The following is a 16,765-nucleotide window of genomic DNA, read 5'->3' as shown; positions in this document are numbered from 1 at the left end:
GTACTTAGTACAATATGTAGCTAGATCATCACTTTACGTTTGAAGTTTTTCAAATGGCTATGTTACATTTAATCCTACATGTATCACCTGGACTCTTAACGCAAAAAAAAATCAAGCAATCTCCATGGAAACGAGGTGACTATAGCCTTTGGTGGAACACTGCAGTTAAAGCAACACAATTATATACAATTATATTAGGATACAAAGAAGAGGCCTAATCAGAGTAGGATAAAGATCTGAGTTCCCAGACTCGATCCGCAGATTGAGAATGACTCTTGGATGAGTCGAAATGTGTCCAGACGACAACTGAATCTTGGATGACTGAGGGTTTACACAGACATCCTAACATACGCTGGAAAAATGAAAATGTTGAATATACTCGTTTTTAATATTATATTTCACCATAAAAACAGAACATAACTTTTAAGGCGAAAGAACAAGAAGTGATTATATGATTTGAATGTTCGTATCCTTTATGAATGAATTGCAATGTCCCTGTGTTTTAAAGGATCGATTTGAGTTTTTGTATGTGTTGATAAGCAGAGATTTTGTAACTCTTACACAAAAGCTGGTGAGGGAATTGTAGATTACATTCATAGGTGCAATACTACTGTGCATAAAGGAGTTATCTTTAGTTACAATAAATGGAAGGAAAGGGAAACAGTCTTATCTTTATCAGCTACTTAAATGTATAAAGTTAACTTTCTTACTCAAAATAGGTCAGGATATTCAAAATCAAGTTGGGTTTGGATTAGACAACTAAAAATACACAAAGATTAATGACAAACTAATGTTTTAGGACCCTTTTATGATAACAGAAGGCACACAAACTACCACAAGTTTCATCAAATGTGCAAAAAAGCTCGTTTCCTCTTTAAACACAAAGTGTCATCGTAGAGGCCTGTAATGTCCTTGGACAGAAATGTAGTTGTTTTGTAAGTGTTCCAATTCACAGATAAGATTCTTCTGTTGGCACTTTTATTTTTGAATGCAAAGTTCTGACAAGAGGCCAAAATCTTCAGATAGTGTGCAGCAAATCTTAGAAAAATAGAGACTTTCTAGTTCAAAGCAGCACTTGAGTTCATATCCCTAGTTTTCCAGCATGTCACCATCTGATTGTGGAGCAATGGTGGACAGTTTGGGAGAATCGAGGGCCTGCGGGTTCACGATGACCTGGATGACAAAGTCCTTCTGGATCTTGGTGTCCTGCAGTCGCGTCTTGTCCGTGAGCAGCTTGCCAGAGAAGAACCAGCGCTGGTAGGCGATGTCGATGTCCTCCTCGGTGTGGAGCTGCTTCTTCAACAGGCCGATGGTGTCGGCCATGCTGGCGCTCAGCTTCAAGTCCTTCCCCGTGGACAGCCGCACCTGCAGGGGGTAAAAGAGGGTAGGGAGATGTGAGGGGATAGCAATCGTTTCAGATATTGGCCAATTGTGTTGTCGATTAGACTAGAGCAGAGGTTTGCAAACGTTTCATACCAAGTAGCACTTAAGAAAACGTTTGGCCTTCCAAATACCACCAGATCTATACTGTGTTTAAGAGGACTATTAGCGGTAAAGGAGGCCAAAACACTAACCAGGAAACTAGCTAAAGAAGGCCCAAAATGTGAACAGAACTAAATTAAGCCAATATTAGAATTGTGTCGTAGAGTATTGTCACTAAACTGGTCATCTTGTTGCAGATTGAGCAGTAGAACGCTCCATGTAGTCAGCTCTAGTGCACCCTCTAGTGGCTATTCCAGACACAAACACAGGCCAGGAAAACCAGATAAGAGGCCTCGTCCTATTTAAATCGATTGTCCAAAGTACATGTGAACCCGGGCTTGTCGATAGAGGGATCGACTCTCCCCAAACCACGCATGTGCTCACGACCTCTCCATGTCCATATTCACGTCTTGGATACAATCAATTGGACTGAAACAGGACAAACGAAGCTGCGAAATGCTTGCATTACCTAGGACAACATGCCATCGCAGAACACACGCATGAAGCACAAAGGTTTATCATACTTCTAAATGTGCGGGTCCAGAGCCGCAAATTATATCAACCCAAAAACACTTTAACAGTAAACATTTATTAAAACAAAACGTGCTTGTATTACGTGCTTGGATTTGCACGTATACTAACACCACCCGAGTAATTTTTAGGGGGTAATTATACTTCTTTGAGTAGATTTTAAACATGTACTTGTACTCCATTATTTAATCATCTCTATATATGTCTTAAACGCAACTGTATAACTGTATAACTGTATTAATGAATTAAAACATTACTAGTACAAGTACTGCTGCCGGTAGAGTACATTTTAGTGGCGTTGGTGTTGAGAGTAAATTTGCATCTTGTTCATCATCAGGAATTTCCGTAAAGAATACTTAAAAGTTGAATGGACGATTTTTTTGGCCCAAATCTGAGTCTTATTTCCTCGTGGCGTGGACTGCAGATTAGTCCTGCCACGTATCAATCATAAAACGCACCTACCACTCACCTGCAGCCGCGTGCGGTTCGTCCCTACGTTTCCGCGTGTCTAGGCGCATTGATCTATCATAATATAGTTCCCTCAGTGTACGGGACAAAATGAAGAAGGAGAAAGACTGTTCGAGCTGACGCAGAAGAAGACGGAAATCTACGGGAGACGAGAGATGCGATCCGTCGCGCTAATAAACAAACGCACGTGTGTGTTGTATCAGTCCGCACGGGGGAGTGCGCATGCACACTTCCGTCTGCGTTCTCAAATCGCCGAAAAATCGTCCTTTGCGCCTTTAAAGGTTGAATGGACGATTTTTTTGGCATCAATTTGAGTCTTATTTCCTTGTGGCGTGGACGGCCGATTAGTCCTGCCACGTATCAATCATAAAACGCACCTACCGCTCACCTGCAGCCGCGTGCGGCTTGTCCCCACGAGAGCAGCACGTTTCCACGTGTCTAAGCGCATCATAATATAGTTCCCTCAGAGAGATGCGATGCAATCCGTTGCGCTAATAAACAAACGCACGTGTGTGTTGTATCAGTCCGCACGGGGGAGTGCGCATGCGCACTTCCGCCTGCGTTCTCAAATCGCCGAAAAAGCATCCATTACGCCTTAAAGGTGCCATAACATGCTTTTTTCACGTTTCGTAGTCTATCCTAAGTGTATAATTGATAATGATAAGGGTTGTGCAACACCCTTAACATAATAGTTAAGAAATATCACCCAGACCTTGGACCCCCTCACCAACCCGGAAATGCAAACGGCTTGATTTGATTTCATACATTATTTAGAATATGGAAGCACTGAGCACATCGTCAGAGTGTTTTATTTGTTATAAACAGAGGGAGAGTGACACATCATTTGCATTGCACCAGCTCAGTTTGTGAGGAGTGTGTGCGTGTGCTCCAGCAGCTGAGCAGGTGCAGCCTCCTCCCTGTATGTGAACGGCATCTGAATATTTTGACATTCTTATTTGACATAATATTGTTCGATATTGGATTCAAACGGAAAGTGGGTTTATAATACATCCCAGATGACAAAATATTAATATTTTTTTATATTTAATTAAAAAAAAAAAAAAATTCCCAAGATTGACAGGTGAGGCCCTGCCTCCCCTGCCGCTCCTGAATGCACGTCCCTGGCGGTACCTTGAGCAGGAACTCCTTCTTGGGGGCGGCGGGGGGCTCGGGGCTGACGCTGGGCTCGTCGTCGCCGCGCTCGGAGATCATGTTGACGGGAGGGGCCAGGCAGTATGCGGGCAGCAGGTAACGGTTCCCCAGCTCGTCGTAACACTCCGTCAAAGAACCTTCAGGGAAACGCCGCAATCAAATCATGTGAAGGCCAAAAATGAATGAAAAGCAAGAACTATGTACTTCAAGTACTCCAAGCATCTACTTTGAAAATACAGACTTTTCACAAACAATTAAATTCACGCATTCAAGGACTGTTTATTTTATTGTTGTGTGTATTATTTAAAGACATCAAAAATGTAAATATATTAATAAGTTTGGCCGTAGAAGAGCAGCTAATAGATATTATTGCATGTGAAACTTACTTTTGGCTATTGGTTTGATTTAAAATGTTAAAATCCTATATTATTGCTTGGAAAGTCCAGAATATTATCTCTATACAGATCGTATAGAGCAGCAGTCATCTCCCTGATTTTAGATGGCAATGATGACAGGTGGTTTGGCCAATCAGGAACACACATGGTCTGTCCGTATCAAAACACACATGGTCTGCTTATGAGAAAATAAAAAACGTCAAAAAATATCATGGGCGACTGAAAAACGTTGCCGATTTTGACAAAAGAATGAGTAAAGCACTTAACCCTTACTCTGAGGTGAGAGAAGTTTGATTTTAAATATTACATGACCAATGACCATCTGTTTAAGATAAGATAAGATGCATCACTGAAATAAACAAATCTAAGCGCACGGTTCGGCTTCAGTTTGGCTCTAGACGGTGTATTTTGGATATCAGGCACCCTGTATTATGCATGACTCAGTACTTTAGATTACTTTTAAACCACCTCTCCACTCAGATATGAATGTAGGACCTTCCAGATCAAACCTCTATTACTGTGTCACACTTTTGGATTGATTCCACATGGCGTAACCCCTGCAAAGTACTCACCGTGGGGCAGTGTGATGCTGGCTCCGTCCACGAAGGCCTGGGCGAGATCGTGGTCGTTGTTCTCCAGGGCTTCAGTGGCACCCTTCAGAGCGTCCCAAATCTCCTTACGGCCTTCGAAGGCTGGAGCGGTGTCCCAGTACTCGTCCCGCTTGCTGCGCAGTTGGGCCTCAGTCATCGGGTAGTCACTCTTCCATTTGGGACGCTCCTTGCGCAGTGGTTCATTGCGGCCTAAGACACGAGAATTTTTGTCTCATCATTTAGTCTGACACTGCAAAACAAATGTTTGTAACTTGTACTTGACATCGATGTTCATTGGTTTGCACTTGAAATAACTTTCTAAATAACAGTTTTCTTCCTCTAAAATTTGACATAACAAATGCGCAAATGTGACATTTTTTGAAGAGTTATCCATGTCAGACAGTTAATATTGGTGTCGGCATAAAGTATTTACAAAAAAGAACATGTTGATTTCTTCTTTAAATAATAAAAAATATATCAGAAATGTGATCCTGTAATCCAATGTGTGTCCTGCCATGTGACATGAAAAATCAGATACTGTATTTAAAAAAGACGTTACATCTGTCATTATGCTCCAGGACGAGCTCTGGGGTTCAGGATTCAAGCTACGGTTTAAAAGAAATAATAATTACCGTATTTGCCGGACTATAACTTATAGTTTGGCCAGGGTGCTTATACTCCGGAGCGACTTAAGTGATATTATTTTTTATTTTCATACTGGCTACCGCATTTCACATGTGATTATTTTCACACTGACAACTGAAGTGTATTAAAACTAGGTCCATGCAAAGTTAGGCCTCATTCTGAGACTGGCTTTTAGGAATATGTGTGTTTCTACCAAAATGTCTATTCCACGGAATGTAAGGGGCCCACATCTGATTAACTACCGAATGGGAGATGTCTCCATTGGCTGCGAGGCCTTGAGATGCCTCGTATACAGCTGTGTTTTCTCATGATCTCATTTCTGTAAGTTCTCCAGTTTAGAGAGGAGGGCTTTTCGGTCCTCATCCTACCCAAAATATGGATATTCTTTACATCTGATCTCTTATTGGCTAACCGGCCTTTACATGTGTGATATCATACCTGTCAGATATTGTTTATCGGTCTTTGTGCGGTTTCAGTATATAAAGGCGAGATACGCCCAGAGAGGGGGTTCGTCTTCCTGATCACCAGCGGACCCAGGGCGCTGTTTTCTGCTGTCCTGTTATCTGATGCTGTTATCTGTATTAAACATCTTCGAAAAGTACAGAACAGTGTCCGCGACTTCTTCTTGTCACACACCACCCCATGGGAACGTCACTTAAACCACATCAAATGGCGCCACGAAATTGGGACGGATTGCAGACTGGATCGAAGCCTCTAAACAGCAGAAAATCATTGGCCTAGGTGAGTTCTACCTTTCAACCTTTGGTTTGATGCTGTGTGAGTGCTGTTGTCCTATGCCTGTTTCCGTTAAAGAGCTGTGTGGGGGAGATGTTCTGTGAGGCGTGTTTGTGTGAGAAGAAGGAACGCGTCTCAAATTTGTTGAATTGGCATAAATAAACTGAAGGAGGATACTGAGGAGACGTATAGACAAAGAAAGTCCGTGGCCACGGTTTTAAGTTGTCAATTTTGGTACCTAGGTGATGATACGTCTGCCAAGAAGTATTTTGGAACCAGATTTAGACAATAAAGGTTTAAGTTTAAAGTTGAAATGAAGTTTGTTAGTCAAATTGGAAAAATAAACTGAAGGAGGATGCTGAGGAGACGTATAACGGGTAGTTAGGTTATGTTATGCGTTTCCAAGAAGCATTTTGGAACTAGATTTAGAAGGCGGACGTTAAGGGTTAAAGTTTAAAGATTAAAGATTAAAGTTTAAAGTGTTAAAAATATGAGAGCTCCAGGCGCTAAGCCCCCACCTTTTTCGTTTTTCTTTCTGCTGCTGCGTTTTGGTGTGTCAGTGAGTGTCAGAGAGAAGGAGAAAGGGGAGGGGAGCAAATGGCTAAACTGAAGAGAGAAGATTTAGTTTTGAGCGCTGTTACAGTTTGAAGTTGAGATTAAAAAGCATGCAAATAAGTTTTACGTTACTCGAGTTTGTTGTTTGTTTGTTGGTTTTTATGTGGGATTTTGTTTTTTGGTTATAAGATATAGTTACCTTGTTTGTCTTTGTGTGTGTGAATCCAGAGCGCGTTGTTAGTTATCTTTGAGGCTGGAACTTGAAGGTTATTTTGTCTTTGTGCGTTTTTTAGTTGTTTGCAGAGTGAAATTGTGTTTTCAGAGTGACACAGAAAGAGGACACAGATAGTCTTTCTAAGTTTGAAGAAACTTGAAGTTTAACTTTAAGAAAAAAGGAAATCTACTTTAAGTTGAGCAGCAGACGTTGTATTTGTGTGTGTCAGTCCGGGGTGTCGCATTTTTCCGTTTTGTGGTGTCCGTTAAGAGAGAGGGAAGACTTGATCCCGTCTCAGACAAGTTTTAGAAGTCGGGGGCGGAGTTTAGCTCCTCCTACAGGGTGTGAAGAAAGACAGAGAAAGAGGGAAGGCACGGCGGAAGTGCCCAGACAGAGGACAGGAAGAGAGACTGAGCAGGTTAACGCTATTGGGGGGCGGAGCTATTGGCTCCTCCTACGTGTGTGTGAGGCAGAGCAGGGTGCGAAGAAGTAGCAGGAAAAGAGAGAGAGAAAAAAGCAGATTGTTAGATACATCGGACTAAGAGGCTATCTCGACCGTTTGTTATCACAGGCTGTACTCGATTTATTATTATAAGATTAATAATAAAAGGGAGGAAGTTGGAAATCAAAAGACGTTAATTAACGAGAAAATTGAAAAAATGAATGAATGGTATTACAAAAATAAGATACTTTATTGGATGATTAAGAAAATTATTCATGATGAAAATTATGTTATGATAATTGTTTGAAATAACTTGAATTGGCAAAGGATTAACGTGAACTAATCACTGTTTTCTCTTTTCTGTTATTGCGACAACATACGAGATCGGAGTGACAGAAGGAGACAGGAAACGGAGCGGAACAGTTTGAAGAAACCAAGCCGTCAACTGGAGGAGAAGACCTTGCAAAAGGCCAGTTTGTTTCTATTCACAAACTCTTGCATTAAAAAAGACTGTGTAATTACACATTTATAATCACATACTTCCGTTATGCAAAAACTTGGCAATGACTGATTTTTGGGGGTACACATAATTACATAAGATAAGGCGTATCTTTACAATCGAGAACTGTTGCATTGGTGTGGTCCATTGTGAGTAAAGAATTGTTTTTATGCTACTTAATCGGATAAAAAATTAAGTTATATATATATATATATATATATATATATATATATATATATATATATATATATATCCTAATTTGAATAACCAGTGATACAATATCCTAATTTGAGTCGAATAAGGTACAATTTTAATGTTAAGTCAGATAGAAAATAACTTTGAACCAATTTCTGATTGTTGATGTTGTCCATACGATAAGACATATTTCTACAATTAAGAATTTTACATTTTTAGTTGGTCCACTGCGTATCCTGAGATTTTGCTGAAATTTTATTTCAATTGAATAAAAATATAGCTTTGATTTTCTCATATCTTAAGGTTAATTGGATAAGGTATAATTTTGAATTTGTTTATTTTTACTCTTTAGTTAAATAAAAATAACTTTGATTTTTGATAGACATTGGATTTATTTTTACTCTCGTCATAATTTTGAATTTTGGTTGACATTGGACACCAATTTCTTTCCCATCCGCTGAGGTTGGCAAACGGTCCTTGAAGTTTTTATCAAAAGGACTAAATAACTTGGGAAGTGTTAGAGAAAACACTACGTTGAGGTAAATTCATTTAATAAAAGAAAACAAAATAAATCTAAATAAAATACTTTAAAATATAACAAAATGGCGACACTAAGACTGATAACTCCAGTGGGATTGGTGCAGAAAAACAACCCTCTTGTTGAAAATGTACCGAAGATTTCCAAAAAATGGAACCGTCGCTGGCCGGACATTGAACAACCCTGGCCAACTGAAGGAACTCTGAATGTGGATGTAATCAAAACACTGCAAGTATTGATTACAACATACAGAGTCGACCAGAAGAAAGGAAGAACTGGACGAAGACGCAAAGAGAAGAGAAGAATCGATTTGGGAGTGATGCAATTGTTCAAAAACGAAGGAGAGAAATGGCTAAAGAACAATAAAGAAAAACGGGAGAAAATAAAGACAGAAATGGAAAACAATAAACCAAAAGTGGACAAGCTGATGGAAGAGGTTAATAGACCATACTCACACATGCAGGCGACACTGAAAAAGACGCCGCCACCTTACGAGAAATTACAGGATATTGCAAAAGAATATCCACAGCTTCCAGTGATGACTCAAGATGGAAGATACAAAATTGAAGATGAAAATGAACAAGTAATAGAGACTGGTAAAGCTAAAACAACTGTAACAATGTATCCAAAACTCAAAAACAAAAAGAAGAAGAAAAAGACAAGCTCAAAAACCGTGGGACAAAGACTCAGAAAATTGTCCACCAAAAATGACAAAAGTGATGAAGAAGAAGGAGCAGCGAATGGATACGATCCAGCTGTGAAGAGAGTTTTGGCTGCCGCGGAGAAGAAAGGCAAGAAGTCATTAAAGGTGATATGCAAAACACAAAAGGAGAACAATGACACTGAAACAGAAGACAGCGATGAAGAGTCAGAAGATGGAACAGATTCAAATAAGGAGACTCAAGATCAGAGTGATGATTCTGATTCAACATCCTGGAGAGATGCAGAGAACAGACCAAAAGCATCTAGTAAACATCGACTTTCGTTCTCAGAGCTTTCACATTATGAATTGCGTGACAGAACAGTGACAAAGGGAATAAACCAGAAGATGTGCCCAATACTAATAAAAGGACAAAATATGGAATACAAACCATGGCAAAATGTCGATATGTCGGATTTGATGGAAAAGTTGCCCATACTTCAAGATGGTGCACACCCCTGGATAGCTAAACTGGAGGAGATGCTAGTGGGGACACAAGCTGCAATGGGAGATATGAAGAGACTACTAGCAACTATTCTTGGCATGGCAGGGATGCAAGAAGTCTTGACAAAAGCAGGACTGAACCAATATGCGAATACAGCAGTGTACGACGCAGAGCTGTTCGTTGCTTGTAAGGGAGCCATTTGTAGAGCAATGTGTGAGATGTTTCCAACAAACGTTCATCCAGACAATATCATTCTTCAACCGCTTGGACTGGAGGAGAATCCAAGAGCATACGTATCAAAAGCTCATCAGGTGTGGGGAAATGTTACTGGCAACAACCCAGAGGCGAACCCAATGGAACAGTCCATTTTGCGAGCTAAAATTCAGAAAGGCTTGCCGGCACCAGTAAGAAGGAAATTGGAAAAAGTGGTTGGCCTTGGAAGCATGACAATTAGTGTTTATTCAGACCACATAGCTCATCACGTGGAGCTATATCGGAAAAAGGTACAAGACCAAGAGGTGATGGAAAAGCTAGATCAAGTGCATTTGGTTGACACTAAGAAGAAAGAAAAGAGACAAGCGATGGTGATACAAAATCATCCTCAAGTGAACCAGCCATTGCCTCAAACACAACCAAACCAGGTTCAGAATCTGCCACCACAGACAGGGTCATGGGGACCACAGACAGGGTCATGGGGACCACAGACAGGGTCATGGGGACCACAGACAGGGTCATGGGGACCACAGACTGTCTTCACCAAACCAGCCTTTAACCAGCAACAAACCTGGGGAGATAGAGGCCGAGAAAACTACAACAGAGGTAATTTCAATAAAGGAAACCCGAAGAGATCTTCAGCAGAATGTTACAATTGCAGACGGCTTGGTCATTACGCCCGTGAGTGCAGGAAAGAAAGAGGAAGCTTCAGAGGAGAATGCAGAGGAGGTTTCAGAAGCGGGTTCGTAGGAAGATACAACGGCCCAGCCATACGACAGAGAGGCCCGGTAAACCCTTACAGGGGCCTGGGGTCTGGGGTTTAACAGATGCCCTGAAGATCCGAGAGGAAGATCAACGATTCATGAAGATTACAATTGAGGAAAGACTTCCCATGGGACTAAAACGGAGTCTAAACATTTTTAAGAACATTTTTGAAGAAAAAATTTGGCTGAAATTTAACAAGATTTATAAAGGACGATCATTCAAGACATGGATGACATGATAATTATTCACTGAATAAATAAATGAGTCATAAAGACTCTATCAAGTGTTACAGAAACTATTGGGGAAAAGGGAGACAAAGTCTCAGAAGAAGTTACCATACTGCATGAAGAATTGGAAAATATAATAATAATAAATAATAGATAAATAGCAATAGCTAAATGTACTACATAAATTAAGAGCTAAAAGCCTCACAAAGTAAACAGAACAGCCGAAGAAGCTGCAAACCTTGTGACCGGTGAAAATGCAGTGAGGAGAAGTTCTTTAAGTCACATATTAGGTGAATTTGAAAGAAAATATTACATTAAAGATGATTTTGATTTAAAGATGTTAAAGATTTGATTTTAGACTGTTGGTTCTAATTATTCTTGAAGCACATGGCTTAGCGCATGGTGCAAGGGAGGAGGTTAAGAGACAATTAGACACCAACCAGAGACAATATTTACTTTGAACTACTTACAAAACTTGAACAGAAGAGATGCATAATCTGTTGCCAAGTTTGTGTGTAGTGAAGTTTTGTGTAGACAATCATAAGGAGGTGGAGCCTGTCAAACAGAATCTTTCTGGTGAAAGACAGAATTTGTGAATAATAAAAAACTGAATAAATTTAGAAATTGAATAAAATTAGATCAAATTGGGGTTCAATAGGATTTAAGGGGATTAAACTAGATAAAAGACTAGATTAATTTAGGAAATCAATTTGAAATAGCGTTTTGGAAAATAATCTAGCAAAATAGAGGTTTAAACTGGGAGAAGAGCTTCCACTGACATTGACAACATTCAAGTGAGTTACAATTTCAAATGAAACCACATGAGCGGTGACGGGTATACATGTCAACGCAGTGTTTGCACAAGAGGTAAGAACCATAGTTTAAAGCTATTAGAGAACAAGATGCAAACAGATGTTAAGATATGATGGAACATTTGACGAGAAATTTTCTACAGACATTGCAGACAAATCGGTCTGAAATGGGGGAAAACAGTGGTGACAATTGGAACAGAAATTAATCTCTATACTAAGGGTTTAAGCAACTTCCACTGACGAAGTTGATTTGATAACTGGGTTCAAAACCAAATAGGAAGCTAAATTTAGTAGTGACTAAAAAGGGGAAATCTTGAATTAAGGGAAAATACGGAAGAGGAAATAATCAGAGAAGATATATTCTCTATAATAATGGGAGAAATATTTAGATTAGAAGAAATTATGAATGGCGTTTTGCATTATAGGTGAAGACAAAATTATAGATTGGTGCTGTTTAGAAATATTTGCATTAATGATTACATTAATGATTAAGTACAAGATGACTCTGTGAGTGAGAGTCAACGTTGACATCAACATTAACTAGGACAACACCAAAGATGAAGTTGTCTGTTAAAACAGCAAGAACATTGACTATTACATCAACAGCTAAAATGGAAATGGGGTTTAGAATTAGTTAATAGTAAATTAGATTAACTCAACAGGAGTTATCATTCATGGTGATGGTTCCTTAAAGGGGATGCATGCACATGATCATGAATGATGGTTAGCCTATCACTCACATAGAAGGAGTGTTCTGGTTTAAGGGAGGAGTACATTACAGTACATTACATTCCATTACATACATTTTTACATTTATTTTCTATTGTTTTTGTTGTATACATTCCATGGATTGTTTACTTATTAAATTTGGTTAACCATTATATTATCACATTTATATATATATATATATATATATATATATATATATATATATATATATATATATATATATTCTGTTCACATAAAAAATAAAAATACTTTTTAGAGGATGTTTTTACATGAAAAGTGCAAGGTACAAGATACTGGTCAGTTATTTTTTTTGTTCCCAGGACGATGCTGAAATGCTGTTAAAAAGGACAATGGACATGGACAATAACTGGAGTGGACATTGGGAATAACAAAGGAGAACGCTGGAGCCAAACATCACAACATACCAACACCTTTGAAGACAACATAATCATCGCTGAGAGGAGTGGTGAAAAGAGTTTTAATAGAATGTTAAAAGGGTTAAATAAATGATTGGGGTAAATAAGTAAAGGGTGGATGAAATAAATTATGCTCATGTGTTGATGTGTTGAGGTGTTGTTGATAATCCAGTGCTGATGTTTAGGTTGTGCGGCGACACAAATATCCTCACACAGCAGCGATTAAGGATTGATTCAATTGGATAATAACTTAAGACTAAATACAAATTTACTCTTAAATTTAATGATAATCAAAGGAGTGAGGCTGTTTAGGTCGCTAGATAACACGATCAAGGACAGCCAGAAGGGGTGGTAGCCAAGATCGGTCAGAACAACTGACGGTTGGTGCCGCGAGAGAATTTTTCCGGCTAAACAAAAGTAAGCATCGACAAGCAGGTTTTTGCTCTCGCTTGTTGCTGATCGTGTCTAATTAATTAATTGATCTGAGCTTAATCACTCAGAAGGGAGGAATATGAAGTGTATTAAAACTAGGTCCATGCAAAGTTAGGCCTCATTCTGAGACTGGCTTTTAGGAATATGTGTGTTTCTACCAAAATGTCTATTCCACGGAATGTAAGGGGCCCACATCTGATTAACTACCGAATGGGAGATGTCTCCATTGGCTGCGAGGCCTTGAGATGCCTCGTATACAGCTGTGTTTTCTCATGATCTCATTTCTGTAAGTTCTCCAGTTTAGAGAGGAGGGCTTTTCGGTCCTCATCCTACCCAAATATGGATATTCTTTACATCTGATCTCTTATTGGCTAACCGGCCTTTACATGTGTGATATCATACCTGTCAGATATTGTTTATCGGTCTTTGTGCGGTTTCAGTATATAAGGGGAGGTACGCCCAGAGAGGGGGTTCGTCTTCCTGATCACCAGCTGACCCAGGGCGCTGTTTTCTGCTGTCCTGTTATATGATGCTGTTATCTGTATTAAACATCTTCGAAAAGTACAGAACAGTGTCCGCGACTTCTTCTTGTCACACACCACCCCATGGGAACGTCACTCAGCCACATCACAACCGCAAGAGGGTGCGCTAGGTTTTAAGCGAAGTAGAATCGGCACTTCCTCTACCTCCGGAGTTTTCGAAGTTGTTTAGAAGTGACACCAATGGATTTAGGGATTTGGGGTAGTACTGATGCTTTGGTAAAGCATGTTCTTTATGGTATAGTTATCTGAATAACTTAAAATGTTACGTTTACATATCAGACACTTACAACAGTTTATTACAGTTTGTTGTCTATGCGTCATGTAGCTGAAGGTGTTACGTTAGCATACGTACACCTATTCACCATGTTCTCTAATGTTATTTTAAATTGCATTTCAAGAGGAAATTTCTGTTCTTAGTCCTGGATTTCGTCAAATAAATTTCCCTCAAAATATGCGACTTATATACGTATTCCCTTCTCTTTTATGTATTTTTTGGCTGGTGCGACTTAAATACGGTATATTCCCATTTTTGTAAAATCACTTTTCTGAAATACTTTGAACATGCACCAGTTTAGTTTAATATCCTGTGGTGTGACTGCTTAAGAAAATATGTCCTAGCTTGGACAGTTACATCATTATCTAAAACTATAAACATAAAAGGCCATTTTGATATGTGTTACAGGTGACATCACTCTGCAGTACATGTTAAAATATATAAAATAAAGATAGTTACACACTAAATGATATAATAAACGTAATGATATAATGCAAATGCTAATGCGAACATTTGCTGTAGAACTAATTTGCATTTAGCTACAAAAGGCATGTCTCAAAGCAGAGCTGAAAAAAGGTACCAATATTCTCTCAATTATTACGTGCCGGTTATTTGGAGTCATGCAACCTTGTCACCCCAGTTTATTCCCTTTGTTTGAATTCATTTGCGTTGCATGAAAGTCTTTTACTGTATGTCCGTGTTCTCGCTGAGTGGTTTTAGCATGGCGGGCCGCCATGCTTCGGCTGGTCACCGCCATGCTCAAAAGATACTGCCAGGTATTAAGATCACCGCGTGATCACCCACACATTTTCCCACCCAGACTTATCGATTCTTACATAACCATACACACCAAATAACCCACATGTTTAGACTAGAACAAACTAATCCTACGCGACAATGCCCCACACTTCCTGTTGCACGGAGACACTAGCGGTGCCTACATCCTCACTAATGAAAACATCAACGGCGATATCATTATGTCTAAGCGGACCACAGAGAATGCTCGGGCGGCTCGTAATCATATCCACATTCATGTTTTCATGTCTATAAAGAGAGCGACCGCAATGAGAAATGTTCACTGTCATCCCACCCGGCTCCTCTCGTCCCGGGCTAAAATTAGGCTCTGATCGAGAATGTGTGATATGTGTGAAGAGAGTGTAACCTTACCTAGGCTCATCGTTTTACACCTTTTACGCTATAAAAAGACGACCTATATATTAGCACAGAGCTTCTCAAACTTCTTCCGGCGTACTTGCGTTACTTCTCGTCACTGTAGATCACTTTTACCACAGCAGGTCCTCGACGTCACACACAGACCGTTTTCTACGCGGCGCTGACTCTTTCTACGCGGCGCTGACTCATACAGCTGTGTTTGTTGTCGTTGATGTGTTGCTTTTAATGGCGATTGGCAGCCAAATGGAACTACCTACTGTAGTTGTACGTCTTCTGTAGTTTTTGCCGTTGTCTTCAAAGCCCATGAGCACAAAGCAGAAAAGAATCAAATGCACAAGCATTATGTCGTCGCATGAAAGAATAAAGTCTAAAGAATATAGAAGGTCTCAGAATAAAGAATAAAGTCTGAAGAATAAAGTCTGAAGAATAAAGTCTAAAGAATAAAGTCTGAAGAATAAAGTCTGAAGAATAAAGTCTGAAGTATAGGCGGTCAAAACTCTTGGATACCAGCCGCCATAAAACACCAGGAAAAAACAACAGAAGAAACACGCTGACGGTGGATTATTGAGCGTTGTTTGGATATTACGGCAACATAGAGGAACGCCTCGGTCCGTATGACGAGGAAGAGGAGGAGTGACCTGGTCGGTGACGATATGAACAGCGGGGAGGACTCCCCTGGAGCCACTGGTCCTGTGCAGCGTAGGGCGTCTTCTTGCTCGTCTATGGAGGACTCTCTCAGTGAGGAGCAGGGCGGGGGGTTGCAGATATCGGGGATGTGAGTTCAGAGTGTAAGGTGTTCATAAAGCTCGCGCAGGATAATGCGTCCTTTAAGGGGTGGGATCCGATGGCGTTGACAAGGAGCCTGACTGTAGCTGTGGGAGTGGTCAAGCATGCGAGTGTCCTTGGGGATGGCTCGCTGCTGGTCGTGTGCAAGGACGTGGCTCAGCAAAGGAAGGCGATTGAAGCTAAGTGTCTGGGTGGGAAGGACATTCTTGTGTCTGATGCTGTAAGAGGCACGGTCAGGGGAGTTATCGTAACGACGAAATCTGTGGATGACATAAAGGAGAATTTGACTGGAGCTAAGGTGGTGGATGCTAGGCGGTTGTAGGTGACCCGGGATGGGGCAAGGTGTGACAGCCTGTCGATAATGATTAGATTTGAAGGTGAGATCCTGCCTCGTGTGGTGTGCGTTGGGTACCTTCGCTATGGCGTACGCCCATATGTTCCGCTGCCCCTGCGTTGCTTCAAGTGCCAGCGCTTTGGGCATATTGCAGCGGTCTGTAGAGGGAAGCAGAAGTGTGGTAAATGTGCAGGAGACCACGAGTATGGGAAGTGTGACGAAGGAGCAAAACTCAAGTGCTGTAACTGTGGGGGAGAGCATAGCTCTGCCTACGGGGGATGCGTGTTCAGCAAGAGGGCTGCTGAGGTGCAAAAAGTTAGAGCCTCTCAAGGCATATCCTACGCGGATGCGGTCAAGAAGGTGTCTGGTAGTCAGGTGACGGTGGATGCAGTGGGGGCTGCCAGTGCTGCTGGTGTCCTAGGCGACAGGGGAGGGGGCAGCGTTGCCCGCGGCCAGGGGGAGGTCCCCACTGGGAT

At 40.6% G+C, this 16,765-nt stretch overlaps 1 protein-coding gene across 1 annotated transcript; it reads right to left on the bottom strand.

The window, feature by feature from the left end:
• Positions 1–476: 476 nt before the first annotated feature.
• Positions 477–15,300, bottom strand: LOC140368694 (ubiquitin domain-containing protein 1-like). Its single transcript, XM_072455718.1, has 4 exons — positions 15,164–15,300; positions 4,601–4,828; positions 3,613–3,770; positions 477–1,365 (listed from the first exon to the last, which is right to left on the bottom strand). Exons 1-4 carry the CDS (start codon positions 15,171–15,173, stop codon positions 1,090–1,092), a joined length of 672 nt encoding a protein of 223 aa, XP_072311819.1. The 5' UTR covers positions 15,174–15,300; the 3' UTR covers positions 477–1,089.
• Between the last annotated feature and the right edge of the window lie 1,465 nt (positions 15,301–16,765).

This window comes from Eucyclogobius newberryi, unplaced genomic scaffold (assembly GCF_026437365.1).
Source record: "Eucyclogobius newberryi isolate DKJ021-1_F unplaced genomic scaffold, fEucNew1.0.hap1 SCAF_20, whole genome shotgun sequence".
NCBI classification, from domain to species: domain Eukaryota; kingdom Metazoa; phylum Chordata; class Actinopteri; order Gobiiformes; family Gobiidae; genus Eucyclogobius; species Eucyclogobius newberryi.
The sequence above is the reverse complement of the archived record's forward strand: the minus strand, read 5'-3'. Positions and strand labels throughout refer to the sequence as shown.

Excerpts from the sequence above, each read along its gene's own strand:
- LOC140368694 (XM_072455718.1), bottom strand. Across the intron at positions 3,771-4,600 it reads CAGCATCACACTGCCCCACG|GTTCTTTGACGGAGTGTTAC; the intron begins GTGAGTACTTTG and ends GTTTCCCTGAAG. Across the intron at positions 1,366-3,612 it reads AGAAGGAGTTCCTGCTCAAG|GTGCGGCTGTCCACGGGGAA; the intron begins GTACCGCCAGGG and ends TACCCCCTGCAG.